This window comes from Sycon ciliatum, chromosome 1 (assembly GCF_964019385.1).
Source record: "Sycon ciliatum chromosome 1, ocSycCili1.1, whole genome shotgun sequence".
Taxonomy (NCBI): domain Eukaryota; kingdom Metazoa; phylum Porifera; class Calcarea; order Leucosolenida; family Sycettidae; genus Sycon; species Sycon ciliatum.
Window position 1 is genome coordinate 77,119,016 of NC_088643.1, and position 17,106 is coordinate 77,136,121.

The 17,106-nt window shown below is 48.7% G+C and overlaps 1 protein-coding gene and 1 long non-coding RNA gene across 2 annotated transcripts; both read right to left on the minus strand.

Annotated features, from left to right (window-relative positions):
- Positions 1-76: 76 nt before the first annotated feature.
- LOC135805567 (uncharacterized) lies at positions 77-5,077 on the minus strand. Its single transcript, XR_010551151.1, has 5 exons — positions 4,802-5,077; positions 2,545-2,639; positions 1,879-1,996; positions 1,389-1,473; positions 77-919 (listed from the first exon to the last, which is right to left on the minus strand). It is a non-coding gene; the product is annotated as an uncharacterized LOC135805567 (long non-coding RNA).
- A 7,611-nt stretch (positions 5,078-12,688) lies between these two features.
- On the minus strand, positions 12,689-16,492 carry LOC135807541 (uncharacterized). Its single transcript, XM_065321242.1, has one exon. It carries the CDS (start codon positions 16,490-16,492, stop codon positions 12,689-12,691), a length of 3,804 nt encoding a protein of 1,267 aa, XP_065177314.1.
- Positions 16,493-17,106: the final 614 nt, after the last annotated feature.

The following is a 17,106-nucleotide window of genomic DNA, read 5'->3' on the forward strand; positions in this document are numbered from 1 at the left end:
TGCCGTCATCAAGGCGGTAGACGGTGTCGTATTACCCTCGACCGTACCTATCCCGACCGTACCGTACAATCAAAAACGGCTGGCCACAATGCATATTCCAATAGGGCTTTCAAATACAAGATCATAACGTGAAGCAACTTGAAAGAAATAGTATGTATGCGAAGTGTATCGGGGGATGCATGCAGGGCGATAGTGCGGGTTCGAATCCCAGGTTTAATATGTCTAAAAACAAAAAGTAGAAACTTATAAGAATTTATGACATCCGGTCCCTATGCTTTTTTTTGTCTCGGTCATCAAGGCAAAAAAGCATAGCGTAGGGCCCTGAGCTTCCAAGCTCTCTCGTTACCAAGCATCAAGTTGAAGTGGTTTGGACATGTTGCAAGGCATCAGGATAGTTACTCCCACTATTTCTTGGATGGAATAGTGCCTGGTTCTTGGCTGCATGTAGTCTAGCCTATTTTGCACTAGCGTGACCCATGCTACCGGCATACCGACAGCTCCTAAACAAAAAATAATGCGGTGCCCACGTTATTGTTGATATAAATATGACTGTGGCTAGTAGGGTAGTGAGTCAACACAGTAAAGAAATATACACCAGTTCTATGTGCGATAGTGCAGATCTGATACTTGCTGGATATAACATTGGAGGTTAGCGTCAATATGCACTTGGAACACTAGGGACAGTCCAGCCGTCCTAGATGACTACATTATCATACTCCCATCAGAGGGTGTACATGATTTAAACATACACACATAAACGAGGCACTCAACTGTGAATGTACAAAGAGCCATGCGAACACGTAGTCTATGTCTTTTTCTTAGCCTTGGCGCGGGGCACCTTCGTGTGCGCGGATGCCCATGCCTTGAGGGCAAACAGCTTCTTGCCCAGGTCAGTCAAGTCGACACCAGCTAGTTCAACCTACAAGTACACCGTGTAAACACAGAGATAACACTGTGTTACATGTGTGTATCAAGACTCGCTGACTGAAGACTCACGAATCATGCATGCTCATATCACACGTGCGCATGCGAGACAGGAGACAGTTTGGGGAATGTCATCACACAGGAAAACAATACTAGCACATCGTTACACCACTGGCACTATGATAGGCATGTGACGTCACCCGGATGATGTGGATACATGAATGCAAGGGAATCCGGCATGTGAATACAAGAACACAGACAACAGCACAATAAGCACACAGCTACAGGAAACAACGCGAGGGGCAGTACCCAGAGCACACACAGGGAAGCGAACAATCACATGATCCGCTAGGCAGCAGCAGGACAACAAAACAGCCTAAGGACTACGAGATCTCGTATACTTAGCAGCAGGACAGACACATCCATTACTGGTCACATCAGCCGGCGGAGCACCCGCAACATACCTTGTCCTTGATAAGCTGTCCACGATTCTTAGCTCGTTCTGAGCGGAGGTTGATGGATGGGAACATCTTTACAAATTGAACATACCTGCAGAGGACATTGTAGGTCCACAAGAACTTGTCATAACACGAACCCACACATAGCCTAGAGGGATGATCCTTTCCCACCAACGACTACTATTCAAGACTTCAAGTACCATAGTACAATACATGTCAGTAGCCTATAGCGATAAGCAGCCCATAATTAAGTTCTCCGTATTCCAGGAGGGTCTAGATGCTGCTAGATATCCGGAGAGCATCATCTACTCATGTACCGTAGACCAGAGCTTTATCATAGATATCAGTCTGGTTGGTGAGAACTGAGTAGGCGGGAAAGCACCTAGTACAAACCACTGCATCAAACTTTAAAACAAATACGGACACACACAAACGAGCGCACACTCATACACACAGGCACACGAATACTCATATACGTAGCAGTGTTCTGACGTACCTTGCTCGCGTGCTGTTGTTGGGCCGACTGCCGTGCGCCACACGCTGGGTACAGCACGCATGGGTACTCTCTGGGGCTGTTTGTACATGGGATCATGGCCATGCACAGGTATAAAGTTCTACAAAGAGAACACAGAGATCACAGGTAACAACCAACCATTTGAATGGTAAAGTAGTCGTTGTTGATGAAATCCAGCCAAATAAAACATCAGTACCCCGCAGCAGTACACAGACAACTGTCCCTGTGGGCAACAACTGTATGGTCCTGACCCTAGTTGAGCATGATAAGGCTGGATTTTGCTGGACATGACAGTAGTTTTAAAAAGCAGCACAGTCCCGGAGAAGGTTGCAGGAGAAAACAAGTAGCTGTAGAGAGAGTTTGTTTTTTGCAGATTTAGATTTATATTGCTCCAGGAATGGTCAAGGGTGAACAAGGGTCTTGTCAACTGCACAAAGGTGTTGTTTGTTGCTCGGACCGCGGTCACGTTCTCAGTACTGAATATCACACCAGCCTTGTCGCGCTATACATTGTGCCGTGGTGGTCACAGGTGAACGCGTTGGAGTGTCGCTTCTCAACAGAGCCTACAAAACAAAGTCATGGCGCGTGTGCCGTTATCACCGTTTGCATGAAGCCTCAGATGTCGCGGAGTGATTCTTAGTTTCTTACCTTGCCTTTCGCTCAGCTCCCCGGCAAGTTTTCCTGTTTCTGTAGTTACGTCATGACCAGTATGGCACTCAGCTGTGGGGTAGCTAACGATGAACCTAGTGGGGTGCAGAAAAAAAACACATATACATCATACATTAAAAATCCGGTTTGCATCAGCTGTGGATTTTTCAACTCCCATCCTCCCAGTCCCTGCAGAGAAACTTTGGTATAATTAGTCTGATGTGATATTGAGTCGCGTGATATTGCAAGATAACACACAAAATGTCACACAAAATGTCACACATTGAGTGCCAGATTAGATAACATTCATATCACTTATGTAACATGGACAAATGTGGGCACAAGTTATGCGATTGAGTCTACCAACTAAGCCAGATTTTGAAGAGTCAGACGTGCACAATCCAGCACAAAACTGACAAGGAGCACGGAGACATTCCACGGCATGAAAGTGCCTTGTGCCCACATTTTTCCATGTTACAATTTTTTCTTGGCTCACCGTCTGAGTTCTAATCTCTTATGTGTTGAGTTATAGTATTCTTGAATTGTGTTCAGTTTATCATCATTATAATAAGGTCGAGCATTGAAACGATTGTTTTCAGAATCAGAATATTCTTTGAAATGCTGATAAGTAGTTGATACGTGTGGATAACACAAGTGGTTATTTGTAGAGGTTATTCTTCTGGCAACTTTTTATTTCGCCATTTGTTTGGATAATGAACCTACCGTTCGCACAGACTGAGCTCACACAACTTCTCAGCTTCAAGGGCAGTCGTAACTGACTTCTTTAGTTTCTCCAGCTGGGTGTTGTGTCCTCCACCTTGTTTCATGCTGTCAAACTAACAACATGTGTGAACTATAACAAGGTTTATCTAATACTAGTATTGTACTAGTATTGGGTTTGTACAGTCTATATCCAGCCCACTGATAATGGTGCAGAGCCACTCCGTTTTATGTGTCTATCAGCACTGCTTGTTGTACTGTTGTGCATTATCATGCTACTACGCATTCGTTCCTCATGTTGTATTCACGTCTGATGCGCGTAGTCGCGTACACTGCTTTCATTCCTCATGTTGTATTCACGTCTGGATGCGCGTAGTCGCGTACACTGCTTTCACTTCTCATGTTGTATTCACGTCTGATGCGCGTAGTCGCGTACACTGCTTTCGCGCAATCTTTTGATTTGAATGTTTTTTGAATCTCCGCTTCTGCTTCGAGAGAAGCAGAACTTTCCTTTGTACTGCAAGATGATTTCGATCAGAGTCAGACTAAAACATTATAATACAGTCTTCTAAAACAACGAGTCGTGTGCTATCCGGAGGCATGTTCGAGTAAGAACAGGGTTAGGCCGAGTAAAAAAAATTACTAGATGATCGTCCTTTTTTTTGGAAAAATCGGGGAGGGCGGGAGGATTTTATTTTTATTTTTTTACTTTTTACCCTCTCATGCACACAGTGTACACAACAACATCAAGGTTTTTTTTCTCTTTTTTTCTTTTTTTTTCTTTTTTTCTTTTTCTTTCTTCAGCAGATCGATACTGACGTTGTGATATACTAGTAGTATGTGGTCCATATAGTAAAACTCACGATTTAAAAAATAAAATATTTCTTGGGGCGCTGACAAAAACTGGGGCGGACGGGGACGATCATCTAGCTTTTTTTTTTACTTGGCCTTATATAATAGTACTTGTCTGTATCAGAGGGTCCCGAGCATCATACAGGCGTAGGAATAGGGCCTTTGTAAATAGCTGCCGTTCTTTGCCAGTACGGTAATGTTTCTGTGGGCTCTTTTACCTAGGGTTTTTGTCTCTTTTTTGTGTTCCAATTGATTTTTACTTTTTTTTTGTGTTTAATACTAACATTCATGCATTTTTATGACTTGGGGCTGCACGCGTGCTAGAGTGTACGTGAAGTGTGTGGGTACAGTGAGGGCTGCGTCCCACCCGCCTGTGTGGATTCACAGGAAGTGTGAGTTACGAAGTCTGAAGAAAATGTTGAACGGTCTCTGCTGGGATGACGACTACACCATAGCTCAGTGGTTAGAGCATCGCTAGCTACAAGCGAGGGTCCCTGGTTCGAGTCCTGGTGGTGACAGTCAATTTTTTGTTCAGACTTTTCCCGTTTGTCTCTTTCCCTCAAACTAGTGAAGATTCATGCATTTAAATTGATTTTTGTACTTCAAAGTAGTTTACTGAATTTGAATTTGTTTGATGATATGTGCAATTCATTTTTCCCGCACAAGAGGCTTTACTAGTACTTACCTGCGGAGGCATTGGTTGTGAGAGTTACCACCTCACCCTCGCAGTTTGGCGCTGCATCCCCTCTGAGATGAACGGCTGCTGAAAATGTTATTGCGTCTGCGTTGTTGTGACTGCTTTTGCTACGCTGCCTGCTCTTCTTGGCATTGCTGCTGCTACGAGTACGAGTTCGTATTGCAGTCTTCTGTCTTGGCAATTACTGCACTAATAAATAATATTGAAGTAATAATATTCACTGGTACAGTGGTAGAATTATTAGAAGTAATTGAAAAAGACATCATGATATTGATAATAATCATCGAAAGGAGTGAACATGAACCGCTTCGAACACACGTTCGGCAAATATTTTTCCCTTGGCCGCGGGCCTACAATGACTTATGTAGCTAGCCCAGGCCGTAGCTGTAGCTCAAGACTGCACTCGTACTGGGTCACGGCGAAGTGTCTCACTCGCTCTACCGCCGCAAGTCTGGAGCGCTTTGCGCTGGTACATGGTGGCTCTCGCGTTCCGCGCGCTTCTGGTTGCCGTGGTGCGAGAAATCCGGCCCTCCTAGACCAGCGTCCCTTTACGGCTTTAGTCCTTCGCCTTCCATAATTATTATAGCAATAAAAACTGCTTTATGGCAGTTTTCTAAAAAAAGTTATTGTGTTCTAGTCCATGGACCCCGTCTAAAAAGTAAGAAATTAACGAAATGTGATAGCCGAAAATTAAAATTTCACACAAAACCTCACAATAATCACAACACTTGAAATGCTGCTTTCAACACTAAACTTGTACTGCACAACAATTGGCAACATGCATGTCATGCATGCATAGGAAAGAGGATCACGAGGGGAAAAGGTCTTATTATTATTATTATTATTAAATTTTGAATAGGGCTGTCCCACAGGCCTAGGGCCTTTTTACAGGTCTTCTTTCCTTGGCGCTGATAGGTGGAATTCTCTGCCTGTCTCGTGTCGTCAGGTTGAGCATCTATCCGTTTTTGTTTCGCTCTGTAAAGAGCACTTAGGGTTCCCTGTAACAAGACGGCAACGTCTGTAGGGCCTTCCCTATCAAAATAATAAATTCTACTACTACTATTCTACTTCTGCATGTAGCCTTTCATTCTGTATGTGATTATTGTGAGGTTTTGTGTGAAATTTTAATTTTCGGCTATCACATTTCGTTAATTTCTTACTTTTTAGACGGGGTCCATGGACTAGAACACAATAACTTTTTTTAGAAAACTGCCATAAAGCAGTTTTTATTGCTATAATTTCTTTTGTTTTTTCTGTCACCAATCAATGGAATGCCCTATATCAATATGTAAATGATGGCCTTCACATCATATCAATTACACCGTATCATACGCAATGATGTGCAAGCCTTGTCTTGCAGAAAATGGCACTAGCATGTTCTTCTGCAGGGATACATGTGAGTAGTGGTGGACCGTGGTGATACTTTTTTTATACGGAGGTCAATCTGTGCATGTTGCTGTAGCAGAATTTCATGACTCTGTCATAAAATTGTCTTGCCTTTCAGATATTTCAGATTTCCCCACCCTCGATCAGATTTATTTGAGAAATGTAACCAGGTGCGTGTCGCAGATGTTTTTGTTGATTCTGTGTTTATAATGGTTTATAATCATGGGTTATCGTGATAAGGTCATCCTGCATCATATTGCACTGAAATCGTAATCCTGTTGATGTCGATACAACTTTTGGAAGTACAATGTCGTTCAAAGACTTCAAACTGGTAGTCCACGATTTTCTAAAACAACACAGCAAAGGAGAAACAATAAACATGTATAAAAATGTAAACAAATACATTGCTCAGTCCGACACCTCGTTCCAACAACTACACTGATCCTGAGGATAAAAGGGGCAAGGCTATGGTTGGAGGTACTGAGAGATAAACAAGGCACTCCATAATAATAAAATCTTACACATATTTTGGTGAGTATGAATGATATCCTCTTTAGGACGAACACCAAGCTACCAATGGTATTTATTCTGTGAGTTTGTCTTAACCTATTTTATAACCAGTGAATACAATTATTTCTCCAATAGACATACAAATAGATTTCTTCTACAGCGAAAGATTCTAAGCCACACCAACTCATTGACTTGTCTCGTATGAAACAAATGAGTCACTAGAGAGGTTCTGCAAAACGAAAATGCGTACAAACGTTCGTTCATTGTCATGAAGTGCAAAACTTCGCACGAACTTTCGCAACTTTGGACGCGAAACTTGCAGGGAACGCGAAATGAACTGTCGTAGGACATTTCGTGAGATCGGGTCATGGCGTACGTGCACTTGGCCCGCGCAAACTACGAAAATGTGCAGAACACAAAGTTCGTGCAAAAATTCGTACACATTTTCGCAAGGACTGTCGCGAAACTTCGTTCGAATTTTCGTTTTGCAGAACCTCTCTACTGAACGTTTCTTTAGCAACATGACGGCAACTGAAACAGCAACGAAAAAAAGTACGATACATGTACAGCACATTCTTGCAGGTACTACAAACAGATTGCAGATCGTAATTCTTGCTTTGGCGGCACGAAACTTTATTTGGGGCAGTGCAATCCCGGCGGTACTCACAAATAATAAATCAAAAGCCCAGACTTGAGTAAACAAACCCAATCATACAAGTACGAGATCTTCACGAGACGAGACTGCACCCTTTGACTTGTTTCGTATGAAGCAAACAAGTTTACTTAACCTCTCCACAATGGAGATTTTCCCTGATATGCGAATTTATTTTGCAAACTCGGTCAATGGGTCCTTGAACCTTTCCCTCCAGATTGGGAACTGCCAACGATAGTATGTCACTGACCAGTGCCTTACTTGTAACGTACCAATGTACAATGAATATGAGTATTTCGACAAAAGCCTTACCGTCAAGAAGGTGAACTCGCGTTCTTCGTACACTGTAGACAAGGGCAAAGAGATACAAATGGATCTAAATCCGAATAAAATCAGCACACGTTTCCGTAAATGAAAGGGTGAGCATAAGAAAATGAATCGAAGGAAACCGGTCAACTCAGAGATCACCTGTCATCGAGTATTCAGTAAAAGGAGGCCTCGGCAGCGGAAAAGCTAAATTTAGAAAAGAGATCCTGTCAGCTTTTCCAATATTTATTGCATTCCGCCCAAAATCAGCACACTTTTCGTAAATGAAAGAGTGAACACAAGCAAATGAATCAAAGGGAACTGGTCAACTCACCTGTCATTGAGTAATATTCCGTGAAAAGAGGTCTCAGCAGAGCCGAAGCGAAATAAGCCAGGACACGAAATATCCGAAACAGCTCATGCAAGAAGCAGTTCCAAAGAAGGAAGTTCCTCGCGCATGCACATCCGAAAACGGACTGCACAGCATGCAACACAATGTCTGCCGTGCACGTGCACAGCACGCGGCTACCACCCGTTGGTAGATCTAATACCGAGCACCTTACGTAGAGACTTACGTAGCCTAAGTGAAATACCGAGCACCTTACGTAGAAACTTACGTAGCATAGCGGTGTCGTTTTTCTTGCCATGTGAACACAATAATAGAAAAGCTGACAGGATCGCTTTTCTAAATACAGGACGTGCACACCACTTGCTCCGACGAGTTTGAAATTTTCAAGTTCGTACGCATCAAACCACAAAGCCAGGCAAAACGGGAGTCGCGTACCGCATAAGGTTCAAATTCTCAGCTGGCGTGGGACATATTAGACCAACAGCATGACACTGACCCACGCGAAATCCACACACATGCCCAAGCTGCAGAGTGTCGCGACCCGGGTGCTGCCCATGCGGGTAGTAGTAGTAGTAGTAGTAGTAGCAAGAGTAGATAAACAAGAGTGTGCAACTCCGGATCTCTCCTGCACAATCTGCAGATACCCCCGCCCACGGCGGAATTTTTTGTTGACGTCACCTTTTTTCAGAGAAACGCGGACTTTGCCGCAGAGCAGTGTGAGAGCACGTGCTGGGCACCGACCTTGTAGTGTAAAGCCCGGCCAAGTGCACGAGGGAAACCTCTCCAAAAGGCTCGCAGCGCGTGCGTCGTCGAAAAGATTACGTCAACAAAAAATTCCGCCGTGGGCCAACCCATCCGCGAGTTGCACACTCTTGTTTATCTACTCTTGGTAGTAGTAGTAGTAGTAGTTCTAGTTTTGCGGGCGGCCGAGCGGAGCAGGCAGCTAGAACACCGGCCGGCGGCACGAGCCAGCTTCGACTCGATGCGGATGAACCAGGTACGGATTCGGCAGAAACGGGGCAAGTATTACTGGACAGTGCTAGAGCCGATCCAGATGACTCTCTCGCGGAAGCCGCACATCTGCTTGCAGGTCTAGATAGTAGTCAAGCAACACAGATTCATGCAACCTTGCCCTTGGACGAGACCCTCCATCAAGATGCAAACAGGCAGGACAACAATACGCTGCCACACCATTCGCCTGCAGCGACTGGTGCATTCACCCTGGGAACTATGGACAGCCAAACTACGGCAGCCACCATCAATGCCGCATATGAGGAGGCAGTACATTTCAGGCCAAATACCTTCAATGTGCCACATGGATCTTCTGGAAAGGCATTTGTAGCACAACTGAGTGTCTATCTGCAGGGCTTTGGAGATTCAGGACCCTTTGAGGGTCAAGCCCTCAGAATTGCCATGGTGTTCCAGCAACTACTACTTCAGAAAACAAGACCACCATCACAGTCACTCGCAAAGTGTCTCCAAACCCGCTTGCACCAGTGGAATAACGGCGAGATAGATCAACTACGCCATGAATGTCGCACGATCCAACAGCTTCTTCAAAGTCAGTCATCCACAACTGCTCAGTCCACAGACGCTCGGCACTTTGCCAACCTTGTGACGGGTGGAAAGTTAACCTCCGCCATCCACATGTTGCAGGAGGGTGGTCGTGGCGGTGTATTGGAACTGGACGACAGAGTGGGTGACAGCACTGTTCGTGACGTACTCAAGAGCAAGCACCCTATCGGCCAGCCAGCAAACCCAGATGCACTGATTCCCGGGCAAGCGCCCATACCACCTCATCCTGTGCAGTTCGAAGCTCTTAATAGAGCCTCCATCCGACGTGCCGCACTACACACGCAGGGAGGTGCTGGCCCATCGGGAGTGAACGCGGACACGTGGCGCCATATGTGCACCGGCTTCTCCGATGCATCTGACCAGCTATGCGATGCTATGGCTCAATGTGCGCGCCGCCTCGCAACTACGTATGTCGATCCTACCGCACTGGAAGCTTACACGTCCTGCAGATTAATTCCTCTGGACAAGAGCCCAGGTGTCAGACCGATCGGCATTGGGGAGGTTCTCCGCCGAATCCTGGGCAAGGCCATCCTCTCTGTCATCCGCCCTGAAATCATGGAGGCTGCAGGAAGCCTTCAGTTATGTGCAGGCCAGGACGGAGGTATCGAAGCTGCCATCCATGCGATGGGGACTGTGTTTGATGATCCGTCCACAGAGTGTCTTTTGCTTGCCGACGCATCCAATGCGTTCAATTGCCTGAACCGCGAAGTTTGCCTTAGGAATGTGCAGCACGCGTGTCCGTCTCTCGCCCATCTGGTTGTCAACACATACCGTTGGCCCGCAAAACTATTTGTTGGTGGTGAAACAATCCTATCGGAGGAAGGTACGACTCAAGGCGACCCTGTGGCAATGGCCATGTATGCTATTGGCATCGCCCCGCTGATGAAGTCTGTGGCAACTGAAGGTGCGGTACAGTCCTGGTATGCTGACGACGCTGGGTCGGGTGGCAAGCTGCTGCGGGTGCGCAAGTGGTGGGATCGGCTAGTCGGAAAGGGCCCCCAGTACGGATACTTTCCCAACCCGTCCAAATCCATCCTGGTTGTGAAACCTCAGTTCCTCGATGAGGCTATCCGTATTTTCGACGGCACAGGTGTCACCATCCAACCCGATGGTGCAAGATACCTCGGCGCTGCAATCGGCACGCCAGCCTTTGTCACCAGCTACCTGCAGCAGAAGGTTGAGGAGTGGAGCACACAAGTTCACCGCCTTAGCCAGTATGCTATCACTGAGCCGCAAGCAGCCTACTCAGCGTATGTGTACGGCCTGCAGAGCAAATGGACTTTTCTCTGTAGGGCACAACCTGGTATGGCTGAGCACCTAGCTCCGCTTGATGCTGCTATCACCAACACCTTCATTCCTGCTCTCCTAGGTCGCCCCGTCAATGCTGAGGAGCGCACCCTGATAGCATTGCCATGTCGCTTTGGAGGCCTTGGCATACCTCATCCGTCGTCCCGGGCCGAACAGCACCAGTCCTCCCTTGACATCACTGCCTCCCTCACCTGCCGTGTTCTCGCCCAAGATCCAGTTCTTGGCACGGCCATCCATGATGTTCGCGCTGCCAAGAAGCGCGTGATGGCGACAGCCGGGGAGTCAATTCGCGCAGCAGCCCAGGCCTTCTCTTCCTCCGCCAGTTCAGAGCTGCAGCGAGTGATCGCTCTGGCTTCGGAACCGGGTGCCTCAAGCTGGCTCACGTGCCGACCCCTTCAACGCCATGGCTTCACCCTGACGAAGTCGGAGTTTCGGGATGCTGTTTGCCTTCGCTTCAACTGGCTGCCGGTCCGGCTACCATCACTGTGTGCGTGTGGGCAGCAGTTCACTGTGTCTCACTCCCTCTCGTGTCCGACGGGTGGATTTCCGTCCATTCGTCACAACAAGGTGAGGGACCTCACTGCTCGTCTGCTCAGGCGGGTGGCCCATCAGGTGGCAGTTGAGCCACACCTCCAGCCACTCTCCGGAGAGCAACTCCGTTATCGCACTGCTATTGCTGACGACCAGGCACGCCTAGACGTCGTGGCTAGTGGCATTTGGGGAGGACGGTTCGAACGCACCTACATTGATGTACGGGTATTCAACCCCCATGCGTCTTCGAACCGTTCCAACTCACTTGCTGCTACCTATGTCCGTCATGAAAAGGCTAAGCGTCGTGCGTATGAGCAGCGCCTGAGGGAGGTGGAGCATTCCAGCTTTGTCCCCGCCATCTTCTCGACCACCGGAGGCATGGGAAAGCATGGTGCTTCGCTCTACAAACGCATCGCATCTCTCCTCGCTGCCAAGACTGGGGAGCCATACAGCATCACCCTAGCTGCCATCCGCTGCCAGATTGGCTTTGCACTGGTCCGTTCAGCGCTGATGTGCTTGCGTGGTGCACGCAAGGCATTCTTACCAGCAATGGCCTCAGACTCGGCAGCGCTTGTTGTTGCTGAAGCAAGAATCTCAGCTTGAGGCTTACTATTCCGTTTCTCCCCGGAACCGGGATTATCCACACACAAAGATCTCCAGGACACAATGTTTACACTGACTCATGATCTGAAAACAGTCACAACTCTCCAAGAACTAAAACCTGAACATCTCCACAACTAGGCTAAAACCAACTCTGACCTAACAAAAGATAGCAATAGCTAATAACAGTGCACGCACATACATGGTATAGAAAGACCCTATGGCAACACTCGACCATGTAATGTGATACAACAATAGAATGCAGACGTCTAGACACCAGAGTACTGAATAGACCTGACACATGGCCTTCTTGCTGGGAATGCATGAATAGAAGCACACATGGATCATAGCTCTAACACATTCGCCTATCCATATCACGCATGAATGATTGTACTCTAACAGCCAGCATGCTGCACCAGTCTAACTGCACCAGTCTAACTGCAACATTCTCCCCCTCTCACACGAGGAGTTCCGAGGGTGAAACAAAACAAGAAACCAAAAAGGCAACCCCCTCAGAGCCAAAAAAAACAAAAGATGAACGATGTGCTCTACAAACATACGTGTAGCTAAATATGCAAAGACTAAACATATGAAAGTGACCAATCACACCACAGTACTAGAGTATTCTGACCGAGTCAATAATGAATATGTCTCTTTCTCATTCGCCGTCTGCAGTCAACGGCACTACTCGCTGAATGGCACGTCGCTTCACCTGGCCCGGAAGCTGCGGTTTGTTGGTCAACTCAGTCTGCGGCCAGGACTCCTTGGTGTTGCGGAGAAATGCAGGCCCTTGCCACCAGCACTCGTTACCGGGTAGATCCTCGGCCTTCACCCCCCGAGTTGGCAAGTCTGCTGGGTTGATCTTTCCAGGCACGTGCCTCCACTGCGTCGGCTTTGTCGACTCCTGTATTGCCGCTATTCGATTAGCGACGTCTGAAGTAAAGTTCTTAGCCGGACTCCTCACCCAGTGTACGACGTTCATCGAATCAGTCCAGAAGTTGTGTTCGGACATGGGGATGTGGAGGGCCTCACTGATGGCGGCACTTACTTGCACACCCAGCACTGCACCGCGGAGCTCCAGCTTCGGAATCGTGACTTTCTTCAGTGGTGTGGCTCTGGCTCTAGCAAGCGCAATGCTGATGCGCACATGTCCATCGGGGTACTCCGCTCGGACATAACCCACTGCCGCTGTTGCATGGGCCGAAGCGTCGGTGAACACATGTACCGACAGTGATGCCTCATGGGCTGGGCGATCCGTTTCCTTGAGACATCTCTGTATCTTGATCTTGCTGAGGTGCTCCAGCTCGGCAAACCACCTGTACCACTTCTCGTTCAGCTCGGCCGGAATCTGGTCGTCCCACCCGATCCCAGCTGCACAAAGCTCCTGAAACATCAGCCGCGCCCGCATGGTAAAGGGCACAATGTGGCCTCTAGGGTCGAAGATGCTCGCCATCTTCGACAGCACTTGACGCTTGGTCCACTGTTGTTCTTCAGGAGCACGGTGCGTATAGCTGAAGGTGTCTGTCTTGGCGTCCCACACCACACCGAGAGTCTTCACCACCGCTGGTATTTGCTGACTGTCGTTGCTGATGCATAGCAGTGCCTCTTTGGCCAAGTCCTCGTCCGGTATAGACTCTAGCACGGCTTGACTGTTGCTCCTCCATTTGCGGACGTGGAAAGACGCCTTTCCGAGCAGACTCTGGACTTCCTGTCGAGTGTTGATGGCGGACTCCACAGTCGGTAGTGAGTCGAGCAGGTCATCAACGTAAAACGCTTCATCAACTGCTTCCCGAGCCAACTTGCTGAAGGATGCGCCGTGCTCTGCTGACGTTGCCTTCAGAGCCCGACATGCCAGGTATGGCGATGCCTTCAGCCCAAATACCAACCGAGGGAACTCATACATGGCGGCTGGCTCATCCGGTGTGTCGCGCCACAGGAAGCGCAAATACTTGCGATCTTCTGGAGCGATTTCCACCTGCAGAAACATCTCTGCAATATCGCCGACTAGCGCTATAGGCTCTAGGCAAAACTTCATCAGCACGTGTACCAGATCTCTCTGCAACTTCGGTCCAGAGTGCATCTCGTCGTTGAGTGACTTGCCCTGGCATCGGGCAGCGGCATCGAATACCACTCGTACTTTCGTCGTAGTTTTATCTGCTCGTACCACCGCCAGATGAGGAAGCAACCACTGTTGGTCTGTCTCCTGGCACGGATGGATGTAGCCCTTGGCTATATGGGACTTGATGACGTCGGAATACTGCTGGTAGACTTCCGGTCGTTTCCTCAGAGTCCTCTCCAGGTTTCTCAGTCGCTGTTCAGCCATTTCACGATTCGGTGGGAGATCTGGCTTCTTATCGGTGCTGATCCACGGTATGGCCGTCGACACTCTGCCATCCATCAATTTCATGCTTCCTTCAACCATACGTTGTGCTTCCTCCTCCGCGACCGTTTTCGTAGCCTTAGGAACCAAACCAACGCTCTCTACCTCCCAGAACTTTGCGACGAGGTCGTCGAGAACTGCGTTGCTCCTATCGCTGAGATTCGCATGCAGGGACGTCTCTGTGAACTCTGCCGCTTGCGACTTGACGGGACCGAAACATACCCATCCGAGGGGAAGTTTTCGAGCAACTGGCTCGCCCGGCTGTCCTGCCAGCTCTTCCAGTACTCTGTGCGCTTCTGGCACGTTGAGTCCTATCAGCAGGTCGACTTGGTCCCCAGTCACCTGCGGGAAGGTAACCTCTTGGAGGTGCTTGTGCATGTGTCTCCTCGAGTTCCACTCGATCATCTCCATCGGTGCTGTAACTATTGGCTGCGTCCATGCTTCCAGCTGGGTTTCATATGAGCCGTCTTCCGACGCCATTGTCACTTTTACGCGGCGGTGCTTTCCTGAGACTGTCTTTCCCCCCAGAACCGACGCCGTAAATGCCGTTGGTGTTCCCTGCAGCCCGAGGTCGTTTGCCACACTGTCTTTCAGGTATGTTGTTGAAGAACCGCTGTCCATCATGGCTGTGGCCCGCACCGTCTTGTCCTGATGGCATAACACGACAGGGACTACCATAAAAGCGGTCTTCTGCGTGGTTGCCACAGACGTATTCGTGCTGTGTTGCGGAACCACATTCTCTCGTGGCTTTGTGCTCCTGCTCGTGGAGCCTTGGTTGGCCGGAGGTGCGCGCTCTTGGTGGAGGTCAGGGTGGTGTCTGCCTCGGCACTTGTTGCAACCACTGCCTCTGCATTCGGACTTCCAGTGGCCTGTCTTGAAGCAGCACACACATAGCGATGTTCCAAGCACGAAGTCCCACCGCTGCTTCACTGACAGTTGGCGGAAGACATCACAGCTGGTGAGGGAGTGCGCTTTACCACACTTGGCGCACTGCAACACTGGCTTAGTTGTGCTGGCTGGACCACCTGTGGTGTGCATAGCTGTTGCATTACTTGCTCGAGGGGCCGCTTTGGCAAACGGCCCGGCCACATTCAGCGCAGCCTCTGCTCGATTTTCTAGCCAGTCTGCGAAGACCTCCAGGTCGAGGGAATCCATCTGGGTCCTTTTCTCCGCCAAGTATTCGCCCCACTGCATCTTCAGTGCAACTGGCAGCTTATTCACTAGCTCCTGTCGGAGGGTAGGGTTGGACATATGTCCACAGCTACCAAGCAGCTTCATACATAACACTACATTCTTAACCGAGGTGCTGTACGACACCAAGGTCTCTACATCGTCACTGCGTACCGGCTTAGCTGATTTCGCCTTCGATACGAGCTCCGTGACTACTAGTTCTGGCCGCCCGAACCTCCTTTCCAGCGTTGAGAGAACTTTCGGCAGGTTCTCTGGCACGATGAGGAGCATTCTTACTGCCTCTTTTGCAGGACCTTTTAGGCAGACCCGCAATCTCTGAATGTTTTCAGCCTCCGTGAAGCCACATTGCTTGGTCGTAGACTGAAACATGTGGTGGAATGCTGGCCACTCTTCTGCTGCACCCGAGAACGCTGGCAAGTCGGTGTTGATCTTGGCTTGTCGCGCGGTGAGCCTTGATAGCTGGCTTTGCAGACCCTCATCTGCTTGCCCACGTCCATCCTGCTGAAGGCCTTTGACCGTGGAACCAGCTGCTTGGTGCGTCTTCACTATCTCCTCCGGCTCTTGATCGCTCTGAATCCGACTGCGTAGCTCCTGTTGCTGCGCACTAGAACACTGTGCGGTGTACTGGTCGTGGTCCGCACGCCTCCGCAGGCGATCATTTTCTCCGCGAAGCTGGTCCAGCTGAACTAGCAACTCCGCTCGCTGTGTTCGCTGCTCATCCGGCCCTCGGCCTCCGCCTCGATCCGCCCGCTGTTGCAGGCTGGCGTTCTCCGCGCGAAGGCGTTCGAGCTTGTCGAGCAGTTCAGCTCGCTGCGCGTGTTGCTCTGCTGAAACCTGCTCGGCTCGCGTCAGCAAGCGGTCATTCTGATCGCGGAGATCTTCCAAACACATGCGCCCCTCCTGGTGTTCTCTTTCCAGGCGCTCGAGATGCGGCTGCAGCTCGCGCAGTTCCCTTTCCGATACATCCCGCTCAGCTTCGCACACCTCTTTTTCCTGCGTGACTCGCCTATTTTCCGCCTGCAGCGATGACAGGTCTGCACGAGCGCTCGCAAGATCCTTGTTCAATTTCAGGGCTCACAGCTAGGCCTCCGCGGAATATGCCGGCATAATTTCGGGAATTATCGGTGTGATTTTTAAAACGGGAATTATTGGCAATTTTTGTGGAATAATCGGTAAAATTTGAGCAATGCCCCCCTTTTTTCAATTTTTTTTCCATTTATAACACCCTGATTTGTACCAAAACGCTTGTGATCCTGAAGTCGATCGCCCGGTATTTCAAAAAAGAAAGAAAAAAAGCTTCCAGCCGAGTTTCATGCATAATTCACGCGAACCGTGATTTTTTGCCCGTACAAGTGGCAAAAAAACCCGTACGCGGTTCGGTATCTGCAAAAAAAGGGAAGAAAAAAAGAATTATTGTGAGAATTATCGGTCGAAAATTTGAGCAATGCAATGCTCGTGAGGAGAGCGCTCAAAGGAATTATCGGTAAAAATACGAGCATATTCCG

Excerpts from the sequence above, each read along its gene's own strand:
- LOC135807541 (XM_065321242.1), bottom strand. The coding sequence starts at position 16,492 with ATGTGTTTGGAAGATCTCCGCGATCAGAATGACCGCTTGCTGACGCGA.